Source organism: Protopterus annectens, chromosome 4.part1 (genome assembly GCF_019279795.1).
Source record: "Protopterus annectens isolate FY-2018-M chromosome 4.part1, PAN1.0, whole genome shotgun sequence".
Taxonomy (NCBI): domain Eukaryota; kingdom Metazoa; phylum Chordata; order Ceratodontiformes; family Protopteridae; genus Protopterus; species Protopterus annectens.
In genome coordinates, this window is record NC_056734.1 from 488565847 (window position 1) to 488588726 (window position 22880).

The 22880-nt window shown below is 37.7% G+C and overlaps 1 protein-coding gene across 1 annotated transcript in view; it reads left to right on the forward strand.

The window, feature by feature from the left end:
- The window catches only part of LOC122800933 (leucine-rich repeat-containing protein 15-like), a 119043-nt gene extending 100861 nt beyond the window's left edge, over positions 1–18182 (forward strand). The window contains exon 2 of the mRNA XM_044070298.1: positions 14723–18182. Coding sequence (XP_043926233.1) covers positions 14728–16503 — 1776 coding nt within the window. The 5' untranslated portion in view covers positions 14723–14727 and the 3' untranslated portion in view covers positions 16504–18182. The remainder of the gene's footprint in view (positions 1–14722) is intronic.
- The last annotated feature ends 4698 nt before the right edge of the window (positions 18183–22880 follow it).

Below are 22880 nucleotides of genomic sequence, written 5' to 3' on the forward strand. Positions count from 1 at the left end.
GAAAACTGATTATTTAATTACTCTAAGGTTTTTAGGGGAGAGAATGAATTTCTCTGATGTGTGCCTTGTATTTACTAATTTAAATGCTTGGTAATAAAAATGCCTAAACTTCTTAACTAAGACTGAGATTTCTTTCCCAGACAGAGACAGACCATCTTGTCAGTATAAGATTGCATAACTTCATGAAGCCACAGCCTTGAGCTCTGCATCAGTTGCTGAAGTCCACAATACAAGGCACCCTATCCAAACCCGTCTTGGACATGCAAGTCTTTTCAAAATGCTATTGTATGTGACTTTTGCCATAATTCCCTCTCACGTTCCTCAAACTCCTTTTGTTCTCCTCCATTCACTTTCTGAGCCTGTTCATGTGTCTCTACTTGGACATTGCCATTAGGATGCCTACCCATTACAGCTTCTGGGGTGATCTCAAAATTTGTTTTATGTCTCTCCATATGTCACCACACATGAATGTAACATTTCTGTTCTATCGCATCCTACATTTACTGTGCTGGGGAGCATGTCATTCCAGCAATGAGAGTCTCATCAGAAGAAATTCAGAAGTAGTAAATAAATCAAATGACAGTTGTAGCAACTTTAATATTTCTGTGTTTTATATTGAAAACTCTCATTCAGTTTGCATTTTATTCATGTGTCAGGTTGGTTTAGCTGTTTCTTGTGTGAGGGATGTTGGCAATGTGCGATTTTTCACTTGTCTGAACTTTTTTTGTAGTTTGATTTCTTTGTTTTATGCATCACAGTTTTGCAGGTGATGACTAGGATGATTTTTTTTTTTATGTACATGGTCTTTATAATTTCTCTGTACTTCTACGACCATCAGGCAACGAAATAGTATATTTAAATAAAGAGGGTGTGGAAGGAGGAGCCTTATATGTGGGGTGGAGTGTGTGTGTGTGTGTGTGTGTGTGTGTGTGTGTGTGTGTGTGTGTGTGTGTGTGTGTGTGTGTGTGTGTGTGTGTGTGTGTGTGTGTGTGTGTGTGGGCGCGCGTGTGTGTGTCTATCTGTCTGTTAGGGAGGGGTTATCCGCTTGCAGAAATGCTGTTTTATTTATTTTTGTTTTTTGATGATGCTGCATTTTTTGTATGTTTTAATTGTTTCAGTGGGTTGGTTTCTTTTTATAATATCTAATAGTTTGGGTTCATTTCTGTGACATAAATCTTATTTCAAGTAAATAAACCTGCCAAAAGAAGATGCTTCCCTCTCAGCTGGAGTCTTTTGTTATTTCTGCAGCCTCTTATCTGAAATTATGTTTTCTAAATTATTTAGATTACTTAACATTGGTAGACTGTATTACACTTCTTTTATGATTTACCATATTTCTCCCTGCTGAGGAAAGGGGTGTATTTATATCATATTTCTCACCTATTCAAATTTCTGCAAAATGTCCAGCTTTGTGCCTCATATATTTGGTCTGTTTCTCATAAAATTTGTGATTTTCTAGCAAATCACTGTGATGACCTGAGGACTGAAGTCACTAAATAATGACAAGTTTCAGATTTTAAATCCTTCAGAAAATGCATGTTAACACAAATCTTGCTATTCTAGCAACTTTATAAGTTTATATAAGAGCAAAATTTAAAATCTGTCCCAATTGTTGGGCCTTTGTCCCCCCATTTTGTAAGGCTTTGTCCAGATGTTTAGCACTAAGAGGTTGAGAGATTTCATTTACATTATTGTATGTTTTATCATATATTGCAACGTGTTCTTCATATATTTCAGAAGGGAAATGTTTTGATTTACTTCCTCTTTCTGAGGGGTGGGTGCTATGTTGATTTTGTTTTTTGAACACATAATTTATTTTGGTGCTTCATTGTTTTTTTCTGTTGCCATGTTTTTTGATTTTAATGCTGCTAATTGGTATGGACCCTGGCCAAAAACTTCACTCACATTTATGATCATTCACTTCCCAAACAAAATCTTTTCAATCAAAACATACCCAACCTCAGTTAGTGACTTCTTATCTATAACCCTCACCATAATTCAGAAATAACATAAAATATTCCACCTCTTAATCAATCATAATAAATTCCCAAGAAAAGAAAACATTTCACAGTGGACACCAGGTTCCATTAACTGGTCACCAGTTTACATGACAAGCAGTGTCACTACTGATGTTTACTTTACTGACCTCTAATCTCCTAGACAACATTCAAAACCACTTCTACCCAGTCATTAGAAACTTGAAAAAAGTTAGGGACAAATGCCTGGATAAACAGATAAACCAATATACTGTCTAAATTCATTGATGAAACATAGGAGGACAGGAAGAGTAGCCTCATCATACTTCTGGAGGTTAAAAACATTTTCCTAAGATATTTGATGACAAAAAAGGACATGTTTCAAAGCACACTACTGGCAAAAATAAACAGGTCACAGTCCTAAGTAACTCTAGACCAGCTATAAAGAAATTAAGTTCATTACAGACTGACCCGCTAAGTACTTCTCAGAGGTAATGTGCGCAGCAGTTCTTTGGTTGACCTGAACATCCTGAAAACTTCCTTACTGAATTCATAAAACTATTCACTTACCACAACTCTGTACAATTGCCCCGCATCTTCTTCACTATTTGCTCAAGCCTGCAACTATTTTCTCCCACTTCAATCAAATCATACCATGTGACACTGACAGACTCTTTAAGCAGCTCTTTGAACAGATACCACTTAGAACAGATGACTTTTGTCCATCCATGCTTTATTTATTTATTTATTTATTTATTTATCAACTGCATCAGTGAACTAAGTTCACAGACTCTTTTCTGCCAGAATATGGGCCACAAAGGGAAAGGCAAATATATAAGGGCAGTTTAAAGTTGTCAATGACTCCTGAGAGTTGTTTGGTGAAAAAGTGAAGCAGGAGCACTGGATCTCATTTTAGCTCTTGAAGTTTTTGTTTGAAGTTATATAGGCTAACTCTAATCCAGAGAGGACTGTATATAAGGGCCTGGAAATGTAGCATGGTAGAAATTCCATATTTGATAGCATTATGAAAAGTTGGTTTATACTGCAAGATAAAGTTTTTAAAGGCAGGAGTTTACTGGCATGTATAAAGATGAAACACATAAACTAAGTTAGGTTGTTCCCTTTAATAAGAATTTGTGGTTGGGTTTTAATGACAGTAGTGCATAGAGTACTGGATAACTTGTTTTGTAATATACGGCGATAGGCAGAAATGTAAAATATTAGTGACAGACCCATTAAAGTGTAAACATTAATGTACAATAGATTTTATTTGTACAAAAGATCAAGACTTCTTTATGTCAGAGTGTGATGCCCCAACACTGGCCCAGTAATCAAGGAGCCTCAATCTTCCCTACTGGCAACAGTGGGGGATGTACACAATGGGAGGATGACAAGTACACACACAGTAAAGTAGAATTTCCCTTCATCTTGGGCAGCAGGTGCACACACACACACGCACACACACACACACACACACACACACACACACACACACACACACACACACACACACACACACACACACACACACGCACATGCTTTGAGACTTGATTTAGATACAAACACACACACACAACTGGGAAAGGCTGGCACAGGTTTACTAGCTTAAATTAATATCAAATATTACTGTTAGGTTAGGTTGGATGACATCACTTTTTTTCACCTGACTTAACTTTCCAGGTGACCCCCCCCCCCATTGTAACATTTGACATCTCCTTGTGAAAAATACATATCCCTCAGATGTTTGCAGATGTTGGAAGTTGTAAAACAATAAAACACTTTTACATTTTAAACCTAGTAATTACTTCTCTTTCAAGACAATACAAAAGCTTCTAGCTCTAAACATTGTGTCTGCTTCTGCATTGAAACTGAGAGATAGCATCCTTTGTTTATGGCCAGCTATAAAGTAACTTAACCTCAACTATTCTTAAGTTTTGCAAGTTAATCTTCTGTGTTCCAGTAAGGTACACTGTGGTCACATCTCTGAAGCTCAGTACTGTACAAACCCTGTTCAACACACACTTTTGTATCAGCAGTTTAATATACACATAACATATAGTTATAATACATTTGTAAGACAAGCATTTGAATCATGTTGGTATTCACAAATGACATATGATTATTTACAAAATCCAGATAGTTGGACTGGCAGTATTTCCCTTGTGTCACACAGAGATCTTACCCGTTTGCCAAGGCATAATGATCTCAGGGTTAGTATTTATTTACTGTTTGGTAACCGGGTAGGTGGACTGGTCCAGAGACCTTTGTTAGCCATAATAAAGTATAACCACATTAATAACATTAAATAACCAGGGTACACATGTCTGGAGTGCAGGGGAGTAAAGCCTCCCTCAATAATGACCTAGAAGTATTAAAGTGAGTTTTGAAATTTGATGCTCAAATTCTATCTCACTGTCTCATTATTGCACTTGTTAGCGTTGATAATTAATGTCCCTCATTTCTGCCACAGAACCATAACATGCAGTGAACCAAGGTTTGTGTGTGCTAGTACATCTCCCATGGATAGCTATCTACATAATGAATGATGTATAATATGCAAATTACCATAAACTGTTTTGTAAAAGTGAAAAGGTTCTAAAAAAGCATTTTAATAGCTTTCAAACAAATTATCTTAAAAATAAAACAGATAGTTATACATTACAAGTGGAAAAACTATGTAGCATCCAGAGACTATGGGCAGCATTTATAAAGATAGTCTGCAATGCACAGTAGTTATAGGCAGGGGTATTATCTATGAAAATAATATGCAATTCATTAAGAGTTGCAGTAACAACCAAAGAGTCCAAGTGCACTTTTAACAAAACTGAGACAGAAAAAATATGCAAATGAACTGAACTATTAGTACTACAAAGAGAAATAACATGATTCATGATGTTCTGAAAGTGCTTACCATGATGTACATTAATGCACAACACTGGACATTACAGCAGTATTTGGAAAGCTGACATAAACAGTGTTTCCATTCTAGTAGCAGGAGTTATAGCTGTGGAAACAGACACTACAGGAGTCAGAGGAAGTCATCATGTGGTCCCAGGAAGTGCATTAGGGTGCAAATTCTGCACGCTATCCACAGATGGACATGTGCACAGATACTAGACAATTTATGCTGAATATGTCAGCTTACAAAAGTGACAGGACGTAGAGATGGAGCCAGACCTCTACAGATCATGGGTCAGAATGGGTGTGACCATCCTTGAAATAGGCACTTTCCAAAGATCCATTAGGGACACAACAGACATATTATAGGCATTGGCTAGTCCCATCTTGCCATATTTCTTGGACTGCCTCCTGGCCCATGTGGATCAGTTCATATGGCTACCAGAAACACAAGTCAGTATTACGCACATAACATGAGGCTTCAGCAACAGATGACACAAATCAAATCTCCTTGTAGCAGTAGCTGCCACACAAAATTGCAATATGCAAACCACTGATGAAGCACCTGCCTGCCTTAGTATACGTGGCTACAACTCTGTAAATTCTTAGGTGTTTTGTTGTAATACAAGTCACAGAATCAGTGTGTGTGTGTGTGTGTGTGTGTGTGTGTGTGTGTGTGTGTGTGTGTGTGTGTGTGTGTGTGCACCTGCTGCCCAAGATGTTAAACATAATATCAGTGTCTGGCATGCCACTACCCTATGCTGCTTTTTTGATGCTAGAAATATCCTCATGGATGTGATGTCACATACCCTTACACTGATACAGCCCCACAGAACCTGCAACTGTGTCCACTTCTGTTTGAGGAACACCATAAACTACAATTTTGAGTAGCTTAAAATGGATTTCTTCTGTCTAAACATCTCTGGTGGCACCCTCTAATATAGTCTGGTGAAGCCCTGACAAATGTTTTCTATCTGCTACATCCTACAGAACATGACACACAGTAATCTGAATCCCCATTCCTAGTATAACAGTGAGGATGAAGATGAAGGAGGTGACCATCCATTTCCAGCACCACCACATCCATGAGCCTCAGAGGCATGACACATACAGGTACAGGGGCTGCAGGACACTGTGATCACCCAGGTATTTACATGAAGGAGGTAGCTGGGCATTACATTGGTTAAAAAGATTGCCATAATGCTAGCAAGAGATCACAGCATAATGGTTTTCATCACTTTCCATGTCAGCAACACAGGGACCAGGCAGTCACCTCACACACACAGGTAATTTAGATCAGGAAACTAGTGTTGCAGACAGGACTGGGTGTCATTCAGAACCCTTCTCTGCACCTCCCCATGGGGAAAGAATGCCCAGTTGTTTACCAGCAGCCCTACCAGGACCATTCATTCCTCTGGGTGGTTGACACTTGTACCAGTAATGCAGAAACACCCATATCCCCTGTGTTGTTTATGGCAGACATAGGCATGGAAATATGTCTGGCTAGTTGTGGTGAGGCTGTACCAGCAGCTAGATGGAACCTTCACCTATGTTTGGGATGAAAGTGTTGCATATAGCAACCTGGATGCAATGGACAAAGAAGATGCATGGGCTGATGGGGATGCAGCTATCCCATCCACTGTGTGGTATAAAATATAAATTGTTGTTGTTGTGTTACTACATTCCTGGGCTGCATCTGCTTCACTCATTATACTGTCTGTGTCAACCTGTTGAAAGCATGGCACAGCAGGGTAGTGATGCCATTTGCAGTACATCTCCATTACATTGATCAGCCTGAAGAGGTGGGCATGCCACTGGTCCAGATACTTAAAATAGTGCAATTCATGTATGAAAGACTGTAGTGCTGTAACAGAGTGTGATCACACCTGCACACTGACATGCAGGAGCTTTGAACAACATTCTAGGACGTAAGCAGCCACACACAGACTCAGTCTGTGGCACTCTATGACCTGCTGTGGGGCATCGTAGCAGAAGTGCATGTCCATACCCTATCTGAGTGTCCCTAGACTGTGACACAGATGATCTGTTACTGTGCATAGTGGCCTATTCTCTACTGGTGCCCCCTCAACCTACATTGAACAGGTGTTTCCCAGATTCAGTGTCACCATGGGAAATACTAAGGATGGAGACAGACCACTCCTTGCAGGTCCTGCTTTAACCTTGTCCATGTAGTACATCATTTGTAGTACATCAACACCATCACACTCGGTGGGTCCTGTGTCAGTTTTCAAGACATTGGTGATGGTTGCATCCTTTACCTGACCTGCTGTGGTATTAGTATCTCTGAAATGATGAGAGGTGTCATCTGCGTCCCTGCTGGTGTCTGTGGAAGCCATGTTGTGGGTTGTAGCCACAAAGGTGGTAGAGGACTCCCTAGCACCTGTAACAGAAGTGCATAGCAGAATGTTTAGCTTCACCTCCTCCCCCCAATACACACACTGGAGAGAAAAGAGGAATGTGGAAGTTAACATGCTTTACTAAGGGAGGTGCCCCATCAGATCCATGGATGGGAGCTGGAATGGATCTTGCTATTTTCAGCCCTTCAGAAAGACGTGTGAGATACCTGTGTAAACAGAAACATATACAAATGGACTAACCTATATGTACAGGGTAGATATATACTCTGAGAATGAGATGGTGGAGGGTAGACTGTGGGACACAGCACATGCACCATGGCACATTGTCATTGTATTAACACTGTTACAGTACACATGCCTTAAACTGTTGTATATGCTTAGCACAGGAGACAGCTTTACCTCCTGCACTGGAGCACTGACCTCCACCCCACAATCATCACCTGCCATGTTAACCCTTGTGATCAGAGACAGCAGCATCTATTGCATTTCTGTAAGGTATGTGTCCAGTGTGAGTTCCTGGGACAATCCTTGCTCAACTGCCCATAGTTACCTACAATATTCACATCTGTTGTCATCTCATCCAGCCTCAGCTGCCTCTGTTTCTGGTTGCCCCATGAGAAAAAAAGAATGTTCTGTCATGCCTCATTGCAGGAGAACCTTAGTCTCTTTTGGGGTGAAGTTTATTTTCCTCTTCCTGTCAATCGCTATGCAGAAAACATATTAAAGTAAGAACAGACGTGCAACAAAATGCACACCTATTCTGTATGATAGTATACTGATGCATAATACAGTACATGAGAGAGAAGTGGCACAGAGAAGTAGAAAGCAATAATATTGTTCTGTATTCAAACATACACAGTGTCAGTTGTTAACTTTCTATGCAGTAGATATGTGCAGATGGTACTTAAATGATGTATGGAATACTTACACACTGATCTCTACCTTGTTGAAATGTGTATGAATCATATTCAAATTAGAACATGCAGTATGTATGTGACACTGTGCACTATATACTGTATCATTAGCAGTGCACTGCACACAGAAGCAGGCCATAGTGCACATGTGTCTTGGTGTGTGCACCCACATGCAGTACTGCACATGGCAGTATGCTTGTCAGATGTGACAGACAATGCCAATGTGCCAATATACAGCTATGCATGCCCCACATTTCTGTCAAACTACTCATCAAGATGACAAGCATTAAGAGTGTTAAGGTACTAGTGTGGGTGAAAGGGAAGTATGCCTGTTTGTGGGATTTGTTATCAATTTACTTAATATTTTTCCCGATGATGAGATGCTACCTGAGAGTACTTCCAGGAAAGATATACTAGGATGGGTATGCATGTGATGGTAACTATCAGCCACCACTGGTGTACTGCAGCATGAAGAGCAGTAACATTAAAGATGGAGTGATATGTCACGGGAAAATGAGGTAGAGCTGCAGAGGCTGCAGAGGGACAAACAAAGGCGGTGCACTGCACACCCTGCTACATAAAGTATTAACTGGTGTAGAAAAAGGAAACTCAGAAGGAAACCACACCTGTCTAACTGCAAACTCACAAATACTTTGTCCACTTTTATTTCCAGATGTAAGTAGTTTCATTCTTACAGTTAAGAACTTCATTACCTAACTATTCTTTGGCTACTTCCACCGCTATCAAAGGCATCCTGGACAGCATTAAGGTGATGGGCTATGATATCCCCCATATGTCTGATGTTCTGATGGCGTACCAATTCTGGATGCTGGCATGGTTTCATTTTCTGAAATGGAAGCGTAACATTCTGGCCACATCAAGAAAATGAAAAAACATGAACATACTATGAACAAAACAGAAAATGTTCAACACACCATGGACCACGAGTCTAAAACCAAGCTCTTTAATATACACCAAAGGTAAGTGCTTTTGTGCTGAGACTTCAGGACTTCATCCTGCAAAAATAAGCCTAGCCCATCCAGATTTAAATAAGTCAGGTACATGAAAGATGTGTGTGACTAATATGTCATATGACTAAAACCAAAAAAAAAAAAAAAATATATATATATATATATATATATATATATATATGTGTGTGTGTGTGTGTGTGTGTGTGTGTGTGTGTGTGTGTGTGTGTGTGTAATATAACAGATTAAAAGACAAATTGCCATAATAACCAAACTTATTCTAATAACCCCACTTAGAATGTCAAACAGAAAAACTTGTATTAATAAACACAAACATTTAAAAATAAAATATAATAAACATCTAATAAAATTATCTTGTCAATGCCTTCAGTTTAACCAAAGATGAAATAGAGATGTGATCATTTAACCCTGACCACTTATAAGAATTCAAATAAATTTGCCAAAAAATTTCCTGTTTCTGTAAAAATATTTGCCAAGGCCCTCTCCTAGGATTGGGACTCACTTTCTCCAAAACAGTAAATCTAAAGGTATGATCCTTGAACTTGTATAAGGACCGGAGTTTGTTTCATGAGGATACAAGTATTAGGGATAATATATCTTGGAAACCCCTAATAGTTTATAAGAGGGGTAAAATTTTGAGATCAATAGTGGGGTCCTTAAATGTGGGAGATGTAAATATTGTAGGTTTTTGTTCGAGGGTGATAGATTTATGATTGATGGTAAGACCTTTAATGTAAAGGTGAGAATGAGCTGTGAAAGCTCTGGGGTAGTATATATGGCTATTTATCAGTCTTGTGAATGTTTCTATGCTTTATTTAGGCATTTAGAAAAGTTTGATGATCATACCTTTATATTTACTCTTTTGGAGAAAGTGAGCCCCAATCCTAGGAGAGGGCTTTGCAAACTATTTTAGAGAAATGGGAGCTTTTTTGGCATATTTATTTAAGTTTTTATAAGCCAGGGTTAAATGATCATGTCTCTTCTTTGCTTAAACTGAAGGCGTTGACAAAATGATTTTTTATTACATTTTATTATATTTTATTTTTATATGTTTATGTGGGGTCATTAGAATAAGTTTGGTTATTATGGTAATTTGTCTTTTAATCTATTATATATATATATATATATATATATATATATATATATATATTTATATATATATATATATATTTTTTTTGGTTTGGGTTTAATCATGACATATTAGTCACATGATTCATGTGGCTGATTTATTTAAATCTGGATGGGCTAGTCATATTTTTGTCTGATGAAGTTCTGAAGTGTCAGAACAAAAGTGCTTACCTTTTGTTTATATTAAAGAGCTTGGCTTTAGACTCGTGGTCAGTGGTCTGCTGGACATTTTTTGTTTTGTTCATATTCTGGCCACATTATTGACCAGGCAGCACTCATTGCATGGCACCATCATTCCATGAGTGTATGTGCCAGCTGGTGGGTTGCATAGCTTATACCCATAGATATATATTTTTTCAGATTTATATCTTGTATGTATGTCTTCTTGTATGCATGTCTTATATATCTTTTAGTAGCACTTACTATGCTTAGATGTTTTAGGTTATAAATGTATGTTTTAGTTTGGTTTATGTGATTATTTAAATGATTTTCTTAACTGATTTTTTAATATAATAATTAAAATATGGAGATGATTGGATGGTGAGATTTTTGTATAGTATTTAGACTGCATTTTTATGTGTTTGCTATGTGATGAACTCCTGATAATGGAGGATGAAAGCACTGATCCTTATTTGGAATAAACTCTGTGGTTGACCTCGTGTTTGAGATTTTGTTTCTGGTTGCATAGTCTTCACCCATCCACAGATGCCTAGTGCTGCCTATCACAGGCCCTATCACATGACATTTGTAGTCCAGTGGGAGGCCTTCCTATGTTACTGCTGGCTTTTGCAGCCCAGTGGGAGGCATTTTCTATGTAAGTGCAGTTTTCAGTTATTGCAACACCTTTAGGCTATGCCAAACAGCGTGCCACCCTGTCCCTGGTGGTACTGGAAGATAATGGAGACATGACCACTGTGGAGTCACACATGGCACACACATGGCAGGACAATTTATTTTTTATATATATCAATCACTGTACATGCATATAATTTTGCATACCTGTAAATAAAGTTTGGCTGTTCAGTATGTAGAGATGTTCTATTCATTTGACATAAAAAGCTTATACCTGTGGTTGTCTTTCACACTAATTTTGACATATGCATGTTACATTTTGTTGTCAGTTGTATTTGTATAGCATGCACTTTGGTAGCATGCTAGTTGCTGTTCACTACCAATTCAGCATCATATGTCAGCCTGTATTAGTCACTCATTTCACTAGTCCACAATTGCTGCTACTTGCACACCTGCGCAAATGACACTACTGTGATACTGTTGTTTGCATGGGGTAGTGGCATATTCTGCCTGCGTGTATGCCATTATATCAGCTTCTGGAAGCCTTTTCACATGATGGCACTGTTTGTGAATTAGATACATCTGTCAATGGCCTACTGTGTTGTGACAGATATTTTGTATGCCATTGAATATTATGTCTATGAACTCCTCAGCCACAAAATACATTTCCTTTTAATAGCATATACCCTTCCAATTTTATTAATGCACAAATAAAATAGTCATGCATTTTGCACTTGTTTTTATATACATGTTTTTATTGCAGTTCAGTCTAGGATGTATTAGAAAATGGACTATGTGCTGGAGTATATGAAAATATCAAAATGTCTTCCATTTTGCATTTTGACCCTGGAAACTCATATTCATACTTTCTTTATCCATGACTTCACAAGGCAGACTGAGTTAGTAAATCATTTGTGTATTATGCCCATTACATGTGCATGGCTTGCAGGTATATGTGTGTGTGTGTGTGTGTGTGTGTGTGTGTGTGTGTGCGTGTGTGTGTGTGTGTGTGTGTGTGCGTGCGTGTGCGCGTGTGTGTTTGTACTACATGATTAATGTTCCTCAGCTAAAACAGGTGTGTTGTATGTTTAAACAGTTGCTTATTCAGTGTTAAAACATAATGTAAATGTAGAACGAACAGATTACAGTGACTATTGCAAATGCCTAAAGGAGACATCTTAAATACATGTAAGTGCAAAATGCCTATCATGCTCTTTTTTTTAATTATGCATTTAACTTGCATGACTGCATTAGTGGCCTTTAACTGTAATTAATATACACTACTGAAAGTAATTCTGTGTAATTTAATACTGTAGTCAAGCATTTTATGTAAAGCAGAACATTAACATTATGTTTATTACAGTTAAAGGTGCTGTCTTCTTTACATAGTATGACAATATTTTTGTATTAGTAACTTCCAGATGTCAAACAGTGTATTGAGAATAAACCACTAAATCAAAGTGCAACGAGGTTGATACATTTGAAAAGCTTAGCTTCAGTGAATTCATCTACAGTATATCACTAAACTGCAGTTATCCTTTATATCTCTTATGTTAATATGGTATATTTAGCTCATTGAATGTCCCGCCCTCCCTTTTATATAGGCAGAACTGTTAACGAGTTTAAAAGGAGAATATATCAACATCTTTACAGCATTTCGAAGAAAGACTACAAAAGTGCCCTGGTCAGGCATTCTACAACCTGTGTAAACTTTAGTAAATTTAAATTTTGTGTACTTGAACAAATTGATATGGTGAATTAAAGTGTGACTGGAAGAACCATCTTTTATACAGAGAAATGATTTGGCAACTATGATTAGATGCTGCTAATTTTCCAGGCCTGAATGACACCATATCCATAATCAGTGAGTTGACTTTCAGAGCCTCAAAACTATAGTTAAAATTTTACTGAGTAATACAATATAGTAGCCATCTAATGTTACTGTCTGTGGCACACAGTTTATCTTGGTCACATTTGACTGTTTTGCCTATGCATGACTAAGTATGATTATGACACCCGCAAATGTCGTTAACCCTTGTTTAAGGAAACAAAGGCTATTAGGTGACCGAGTTGTTGTGTGAAAATCTTTTATTAGGAAACAACATGGCAAAACTGCTGAACTCTACTATGTTCTATGTTTATTTACACTGTAAGACCTGATTGCCATGGCTCCATTTTTTTTGGACATTTCAACAACTATAAACTAATATAATTTTTACATGGAACAATCTGACTTTTAGTGGATTGGCTGTTCTAAGGGGGTGTATTGAATTACTTGTTTTTTATTTGTTAGACCAGTTACTTGTTAATTGCTCGAGTGCTTTTCTTTTGCTTTTTTCATTGGTTCTGTTACAAGTTTTCTTATTGGTATACTAAACAACTGTTCATTAGTTTTAATGGTTTTATTGGCAGTTTTTGGAACTGTGCACTGTCACTATGTGTTTTTATTCATTGGATGGCCATATAAGGTTATTCAATGGTTCTGAAGATGTCTCTTGACGAAAGCACGTAACCTTGTATAACTGTTTTTTGTGTGTGGATTTTAACTTGGTCATTAAAGTATTTTCTTTGTTCTTGGTGGTTGAGTCATAACATCTGGAAGTTCTTTTGGTTGTTGGACTTTCTACATTCCAGCAGCAGTGGACTGCTTGTTTTGCGATGATGTCTTATGCTAATGTAATGTTAATATCTGGCTCACTATCGCAGTCAAAAACATTCAAACTTCAATAGACATTTCTGTTTACAAGCAGTAGATTATATACTAAACCAAAAATAACTTCATGTAGTTGGCAGCATCTAAGTCATGCTTATCAGGGTGTTAGATCTTTGAAGTACTTAGACAGTCAGCCTGTTGCAAAGTTGACCTTAAGACTACAGTTAATGCTTAAATGTGAGATAGTCATGATGACAGGTTTTGTGGGTGGAGGGCAGCACAGTACCCTCACTCCTTAAAAATGTCTGAACTGGGGGGGCAGCACAGTACCCTAACTCCTTAAAAATGTATGAACCGGGGGGAGCACAGTACCTTCACTCCTTAAAAATGTCTGAACTAGGAGGGCAGCACAGTACCCTCACTCCTTAAAAATGTACAAACTGGGGGGGGGGGGCAGCACAGTAGTCTCACACCTTAAAAATGCCTGAACTGAGAGGGCAGCACAGTGCCCTCACTCCTTAAAAATGTACGAACTGGGGGGGGGGGCAGCATAGTAGTCTCACTCCTTAAAATTACCTAAACTGGGAGGGCAGCACAGTACCCTCACTCCTTAAAAATGTCTGAACTGGGGGGCAGAATAGTACTCTCACTCCTTAAAAATGTCCAAACTGGGGGAGGGGGCAGCAAAGTACCCTCACTCCTTCAAAATGTCCAAACTGGGCTACACATCAGAGATGCTTAAATGCAATTGTAGTAAAAAGCAAGCAGGACACAGTAACTGATAGTAAGAGAAAGGCACGACTAGCTGCATTGATACATAAGGTAAAGGGAGTCTACTGGTGGGTTTAAGCATTGTGGGCAAGACAGAAGTATGCTCATAACAATGTTTTCAGTAATGACAGTGAATCAACAGTTAACGTGAAAATAAAACATAATCACATATGTTGTATTGTAGAATCCCTTGTATTAATTCAGTGTATATTATGTTTTACAGGACCGATGGATGTGAAATACTGTGTATTTGTGATCGTATTTCTCCAGTCTTTTCTCTTTATTTATGGAGAATGTCCTGCAGCCTGCAAGTGTTCTAATCCGATTAGAGTAACATGTATAGGATCAGACAGCACTTCTTTTAATGATTTTCTTCATTCTGTTCCAAGTGAAGCAGAAAGTTTGAGAATTGAGTCTACTAAGACAAAAAGAATTACCTACGGTTCATTTATTCACTTACCACATTTGCTTACTTTATCATTGGATAAAAATGAATTGAAAGACATTAAGAACGAATCATTTTTTAACTTAAAAAGGCTTAGTACTTTAAGCCTTGCCTACAATCAGCTCCAGGAGCTGCCTGATTCTACATTTTATGATTTAACTAACTTGAAAACACTTATTCTTAAAGACAACCAGCTTTTGAACGTGAACTCCAATTTATTTCACCCTCTTCGCAATCTGAAAGAGCTGCAGCTGCAAGGAAACAATTTATGTTCTGTTGAGGGGATATTTGACCACTTACCACAGCTACTCAAACTGAACATAGGACGAAACAACATCAGCTTTCTTTCCGAAGGGACGTTTGACAAGCTAACCAACCTTGAAAGCTTAAAGATCCATGAAAATAACATTAATGAGCTCCCAGTGGGAATCTTTGATAACCTCATAAATCTTCAAGAGCTTTCACTGAATAGCAATCAGATTAAACAACTTTCAGGTGATTTGTTTTTAAATCAGCAGAAAATGAGGAAACTTTTCTTATCAAACAATTTGCTTACAGGTCTTCCCCGTGGCATTTTCCTTAATCTCCCCGAACTTCTTCATTTAACGCTCTATGAGAACATGATGTCCCTACTTTTACCTGGGACATTTGGGCAAATGAAGAACCTTAAAGAACTTTGGCTATATGATAACAATTTTACTACAATTGAGGATCATGTATTCAGTAACTTAACAGAATTAGAGTTGCTAGTGCTGTCTAGGAATAGTATACATACTATTTCTTCTCAAGCTTTTAGTGGGTTGGGCAAACTTGTAGAACTGTCAGTGCATACTAATAGTCTCAGAAGCTTAGAAAAAGGCCTCCTCAGTAGTCTGGTGAAACTGCAACGTGTGTCTTTTCACAACAACAAACTGATGACTCTTTGCACGCAACTTTTTAGCAATTTATCTAACCTTCAGATAATTCTGCTGCAAAACAACTCCTTAGAAACTATTCCTGATGGGCTGTTTGATGATCTTAAGCCCCTCCAGGATGTGAAGTTGTATGGAAACCCTTGGAGATGTGATTCCTCTATTCTTTACTTCAGAAACTGGCTGCGGTTACACAGGCATTTCTTAGAGAACAGCAGTGAACCAGTGTGCTATAACCCAAGAATGCTGAGAGATACCCCAGTTATGCAGTTGAAAGATGACCAGCTAATTCTACATTTCTCTACTCCAGGCATTACATACACAGAAACTTCTAGACGTACTGTTCACAGTGATGGTAAAACTTTAAGTACGAGTTACAGTGATTTCTACAGTACTACAACTAGTACTAGTGCTTATCTTAAACTTACTACTACTGAAGATAAAGGGCGAACTGAAACCGCTACTTCTTCTTCAGTAGCTGCAGAAACCGGAAATGGATTTCCACATCTAAGCAAGCAGCAAATAGCAATTGTCATTATAATCATCTCACTATTGTGCATCGCTTTTGTTATTGTCTGCATTGTTGTAAGGCAAAAGAAAACTGCTTCTGCATCATTAAGAACACAGACGAGAAATGAAGTTATTTAAGTTTTACAAAAGACATCAGTGAATATCTGAAAAAAAGGACATCTAAAAATAAACATTAGTCTGTGTGGTAGTCATTGAAGCATGGTTGGCCTGATGTGAATATCTTATATAAATGCCAAAATAAATGTTAAAACATAAGAACAAAACAGTCTCAAAGTACATACATGTAGAATCCAGGGTAACAGACCTTGGCAAAACAGAGAAAAATCTATACAAAATATTTGGAAAACTTCTTTTATCAAGGCATCATGGCATATATGTAAACTTGCAGTGAAAAATAAGTGCTTTAGCAAACTGGATCATGACTGCATAATAACTCACAATAACAAGCACGTCTTTAATAATGCACTTAGGGTCAAAAAGTCAGGCTGCATTAACAATAAGCATTTCCTCCTTGTTTGAGATCATCATTATAAACAAGTGGTGAGTCCAGCTAGGCTCTGAAACACTCCTTCTTTCAGAGTTTAGCTAGAGTCATCATTTATACTGCTGAACCCCAAAAAAGGCAAAACATATCTGTAGCTAGAGATTCTGCTTTTGAGCCTAACTGCAATACCAAAAATGTGTGTGTCATTATGTATTCGAGCACCTTTGTACTGAAACACTTATTGTTTTCAAGGTATATTTGGATGTCTCCAATGATGACTCATTAAAGGTAGGTTAATAAATATTTTGCGTATCTGTTTTTCTATTTATTAAGACATGTCTGTTACACATCTGCTCTGGGAGGACTGTTTTCTGTTTTGTTTCTTATCTATCCCTGGGGTAAATACATATTAGAATTTTTATAAGCTGAATGATCCAGAGCCTAGGTAGATTTTTAAATTATGCTATACTGATGAGACTAAAACAAGATGAAACATATCTATATTTACAAGAATCAGACTTATCCACCTAATTGCACTACTAAATATCTCCAGGTCATTGTGCAGCCAAAGTCATTGTGATTAATACTTTTATTTGCAAGTCACCCATGGTGCCTTGGAAAGGAAAGGGTTTCAAATGTTTTGTATAATCATTAAAACATTTAATAGTTCACTTGAAGAAGTATAACCTTTCACAACACTTTATTAATTATGTGCCTTTTTAAACTTGTAGTGTTTTACTCTATCCAACTTTTGTCAGGAATGATAGCCTATAATTTTGTATAGAGACATGGGCCACCTACACACCCAATGTACAGTTTGTGACTGCTGCTTATCAATACTTAAATAGTGTATTTTTTATTTAATAATTACATTTTTAACAAATGAATGTGAAATGTTAACTTCAGAGGAAGCACAAACTTTATTAGACTGTGCTTTGTTTTAAACAATTGTTTGTTTCTTCTTTTTGAACTAACCTGTGCTTGTTTTTCCTTCTTTAACTAATTTAGTTCACTTATTGAGTTCAGATCATTTGTTTATTGATAGCAGTGCTAGAAAAGGGTCAGAAAAGTTATTGAGATATGTAATAAGCAGAGCAATTGGAAATTGTATCCATAATTTTTTCAACTTCTGCATTTTTTGTCTTGTTCTCCAAACAATATCTGCATTTTTAAAATAATTTATTGCAGCTAACAGTGCTGGGACTTTGACATTTACAGATACATGACCCTGTGGATATATTATAAACAATTACTGTTTTTCCTTAAACTATTGCAGTAAATCTTCCTCTTCCTCTGACATTAATCAGTTTAGAGGAACCAACACTTCCACATAACTAAATATCAGAACTACTGCATTCAATTCCCAAGTAATAAAAGTCCCAAACCTCTCCATGCTGCCATCACACAATAAACCAACCTGATCCTGTCTATATGAAACCTGGTTAAAACCATATAAATATAAAAGACTCTAATTCCCCAAACTACTCCCATCATCAGGAAAGACAGACCTCTCTACTACAAATCAATAACCACAAACATATTTGTGTAGTATCCTCTCCACTGGATACATCCTTTTCCCACCCTTCTCTCTCCACCCTCACTATTTCTCCAACAGTGGCACCGCAATTAACTGGAACCCTACCTTCCCTTCTCTCTAGACACAGCAGCAGTGACACACTTTACTTTCTTCTTATTATTTGACTCAAGCTCCCCTAAGGACAAAAAGAGAATAAGACTAAATCAGCCCCATGGCTCTCTACACTTTCACTCCAAAAAAAAAAAAAAAATAACCTCAGAAATTCTGGAAAGACATCCTCTATAAAGAAACTGCTTAAAATGTGTCCCTTCAGGCTTCTCCTCCTCATCTCCTAGAAAATCACCTTATAACTCCTACACAGCATGGCTTTAACCTGCTCTAAACTCTCTCTCAGAAACTTAACCTCTTCCTCTCCCTGCAATGGTTCTCTAGTTACCTATCCAACCGGAAGCAAGCAGTAAGATGGAAAAAACTACAGGTGTTCCACAAGGCTCTAGGTCCTGTTCTCTTCAACATATATTTATCAATGATATATAAAAATCAATCATTCTCTAACACATTCCAATATGCTGATGCTGATGATGATTCAATCATCAAGCCACCTCTATCACACACTACACTCAAAAACTAACTAAAGATGCCTTTTTACACAACAAGCAATGGATGTTACAATAACCACCCAGCTCTTACGCCCCAAGACCAAACTAATGATTTTCTAATGAACACATTTTCTATCACTAGCCAAAATAACTCTCAACCCTTTCCTCTTGTTACAAAAAATTGCAAAATTTGCCACCAGCCACAAGTCTTCCACCACCACTTCTCTCTCCCTCCAGATACTAAAATGGCTAGAACTTCCCAATCAACTCACTTACACTCAGTTAACTCTAGCCCACAGGTCCTTCCCCACATTTGACATGCATCTTCCCATTATTTAACAGAGATAACAATATCAAAAAACTAAAACAAAGTCCATAAAAATACAAACCCAGGCAAAAAAACCATCAACCTTCAAACCTTCACGCCTCTGGAACTCCCTTCCTCCACTCATCTCCACAACCTCTCTGCATCAAATGCTTTCAAAAATTCAAAACTAGCATCTCAGTGGGAATGCTCATGCTCCCACCACCCTACATAACCTACTCCTTCCTCTCTCTCTCTTCTCTCATTCCACCATTTGCTCCACATATTATATTCTACCCACAGAAAGTTAGATAATAAGCCTCAGTTCTCTTTCTCTTCCACTTCTTTGTCACTGAACACCTCCCCTCCTTTCCAGTAACTAACTTTTTAACTACTCTGTATTAAATATGGATATATTTCTGAGCTAATAAATATAATTATTATGTACTCTGCACATTATATTTAGCTGTTACATTTTTGATTTCTTTTCTTTTACCTATTGTTAAACTAAATGTTTGAGTGAATATATGTTTTTAAGACAACTCTGGTCTATGATCCCCTTTAACTTAGTCCAACAATGCTGTGAAGATACCTCATTTCTACCACCTGTATCCATGATTTATCTTTTTGTTTTTATACAAAGCTCGTTGGTGCAGGAGAGGATGTGGACATTGACTACTAAGTTGAGTCTTCAACCTGTTACTCAGCTCTTGTTTCATTACCACTGCCTAGTATAACAATTAGAGTGCCACTACCTTTTCCATCCTCTGGTCCATTTCTAATCCCACATACTCTCATTTATGAACAAGACCCCATGATGCTTAAGCTCCTTCCAGTTGAAGGAGCTGCTTTCCTTTACCTGCAGAAAAAAATATATTTTCTAACAGCAAACCATAACCTCTGATTCTGAGGTGATTACTTTTCTTTCTAGGCTTTTCACAGCCCATAATAAATTGCTTCAGTGTACTCCAGAAATCACTATCGCTTCTGGAAAAGATGGCAACTCTATCAGCAAACATTAATGATGCAGTCCTCACATCCCCAAATCAGACACCCTCCAAAATCCATCTGGGGATAAAAAATATCAAATAGGGGAGACAAAGAATACCCTTGACAGAATCCAAACCTACCTTGAATGTATCAATCTTAACAAAGGAAAATGAGGAAAGAACTCTTGCTTTGCAAACACATGAGGTGTATGGCATGCATTAATTAGTACACATCCCAGTGGATCTGTACCATATCCAACAATACATTTCAGGGTATGCAACCAAGTGCATACTCTAGAGCCACAAAATACAAAAAGACTACACCGTCAAACTGCCATGGCCCCTTCAATAAACACATACGGACAAAAAAATTAGCTATAGTTCCATGGCCAAGACAGACCTCACAATGCTCATCCTGAATCACTGGCTTACCTACACGATGAAGTATCTTCTCTAGCACATTGATATATACTTTTTCAGGAGGCTAAGCAATGTGATTCCACTATAACTAGAAATCACCCTCTTCTCTCCCTTTTTTGAAAATTGGAATCAAAACCTCAGTTTATCAGTCAAGAGGTGCTGCACCGATCTTCCGCATAACATTAAAAACTGATGTTAGCTATGACTCCACAACAATATCCAGTGCTTTTGGTCTTTATTGCTGACTCCTGCTCCCATCCACTTCTGCAGCCTCACCACCTCATATCTGTCATTTGCTACAGTAACCTCATTTACATGAACAAGCATAATTCCACAAGTTGTATCTGATATTACTTCTTCAAGAAGAAATAAAGGCACATCTAGCAGTTTCTGGAGCTGATCAAAGTACTCCTTCCACCTTTCATAAATTTAGCAGGCAGAGGGCTAAAACCCTGACTACAGTACAGGTGACTAAAAGTTGATTACTGGTTTAGGCATCTAATGGTGTTGCCAGGGGAGTCTATCCTGTTGATAGTGAAGAAAATACACTTCAGGACATGAAAGCCATCACTTCTATTTTAGATATCCCAAGTATTTCTAGCTAATGTCACAGCCTTTGATACATCTCAGCAACAAGGGATAATCAGTCGACATCTCAACAGCTGGCTTGACCAGAGTGGCTAGAACAAATGATTTCAGGTCGGATGACAGGACAACAGAACTGATCCTCTGCCTTAACATCAATGTTTAGTGATATTAAGTACACATATGATCAGCATTGCATTGAAGTATGTTGCTCATTATGGACAATCCATTACAAGCACAGAAGCTCAGTAATGAATCTCTTTTTTTCATGTTCACTTTGGACAAGCTGATAATTCCAATCACAGCCTTCCAAGTATGACCATTTATTCCTGATGTGAATGTTGAAGTCCTCTGATGGGTCACTGTCTTCAAGAAGGTCAAATGCACAAAATAACTATAAGATGTATATAAACAAACAGCAGGACAGGTTTTCTTTCTGCATCTTGTAGTCATATTGAGACAAACATGTCATCTATTGACATAAACTCTGACTGTACAGTACCCATCCAAAGGCTTGTACCTCCAAGCCCACTTAAGGCTGCTCCAGAGGGGCAACTACATAGAGAGAGAAAGATGGAGAGAACAAGAAACTGCCCCCTAAGTGAGTGGACTAGTTCAAGGACCTCTCTGTGTGGAGGTATGGCCAACTAATAAACTTCCTACAGATGTTCTAATTACTTTGTCAAGAGGACAATAATATTTTTTCATTGCTATGGCCTTTTGAAGTATAACCTATATGTTCCTACTGACCACTTGAGTGTCTTTTTTTTTGGAGCTTAGTTTAACCAGGCTGCACTGGTCACCTGGCCTCCAAAACATTGTAGAAAACATCACCCACAGGACTCAGTCCAGGTGTGACACAGTATGCTAGTAAAAGGACAAATAGTGATGCTTGGTTATGCAGCTTGAGGATAAACAGAAAATGAAAGTGAAAACATACATAATTAATGATGTGTGTCTATGTGCCTGTTTTTCTGTTTGGTCAGTTTTGTGGGGGTATTATATTACATTCTCAGAAAAAAAAACAATTTTCAAATAACTCCTAAAATCAAAAAGTGAACAAGGTAATGCACTATGATAAGATTTGCACCAGAATTGCTCAATAACAAGCACCATAATCAATAAAACTTTAATTATCCTTTTTTTTCTGGCTGCTTGTTCAAAGTCCGAGGACTGTAACTGTGATGCTCAGAACAGCAACATTTAAAATGTGAATGGGACAACATATATACTAATTCTAAGACTGCAATATTTTTGAGAATTTACTTTAATTTTTTGTTTCAGCAATCTTCAAGTTTGTAAGTATATATGAGTCCCTGTCACATAATCAAAAATTCACTTACTCAAAATTTAGTTGCGTGAAATGAAAACATGGAATGCTGAATTAACATAATGTTCACATCACTGGATTTATACAGAGGGGAATACAAGCAGTTGACCAACATGGAGAAATTTGCCCTTTTCTCCACTGTAGTCTGATCTTGAAGTTGGTATATATAGTTGGCGAGGTGGGGGTGCAGCACCACGCATTGGGGGTGTGAGGGGATAACCCCCCACCAGGGTGGGTTTGACATGC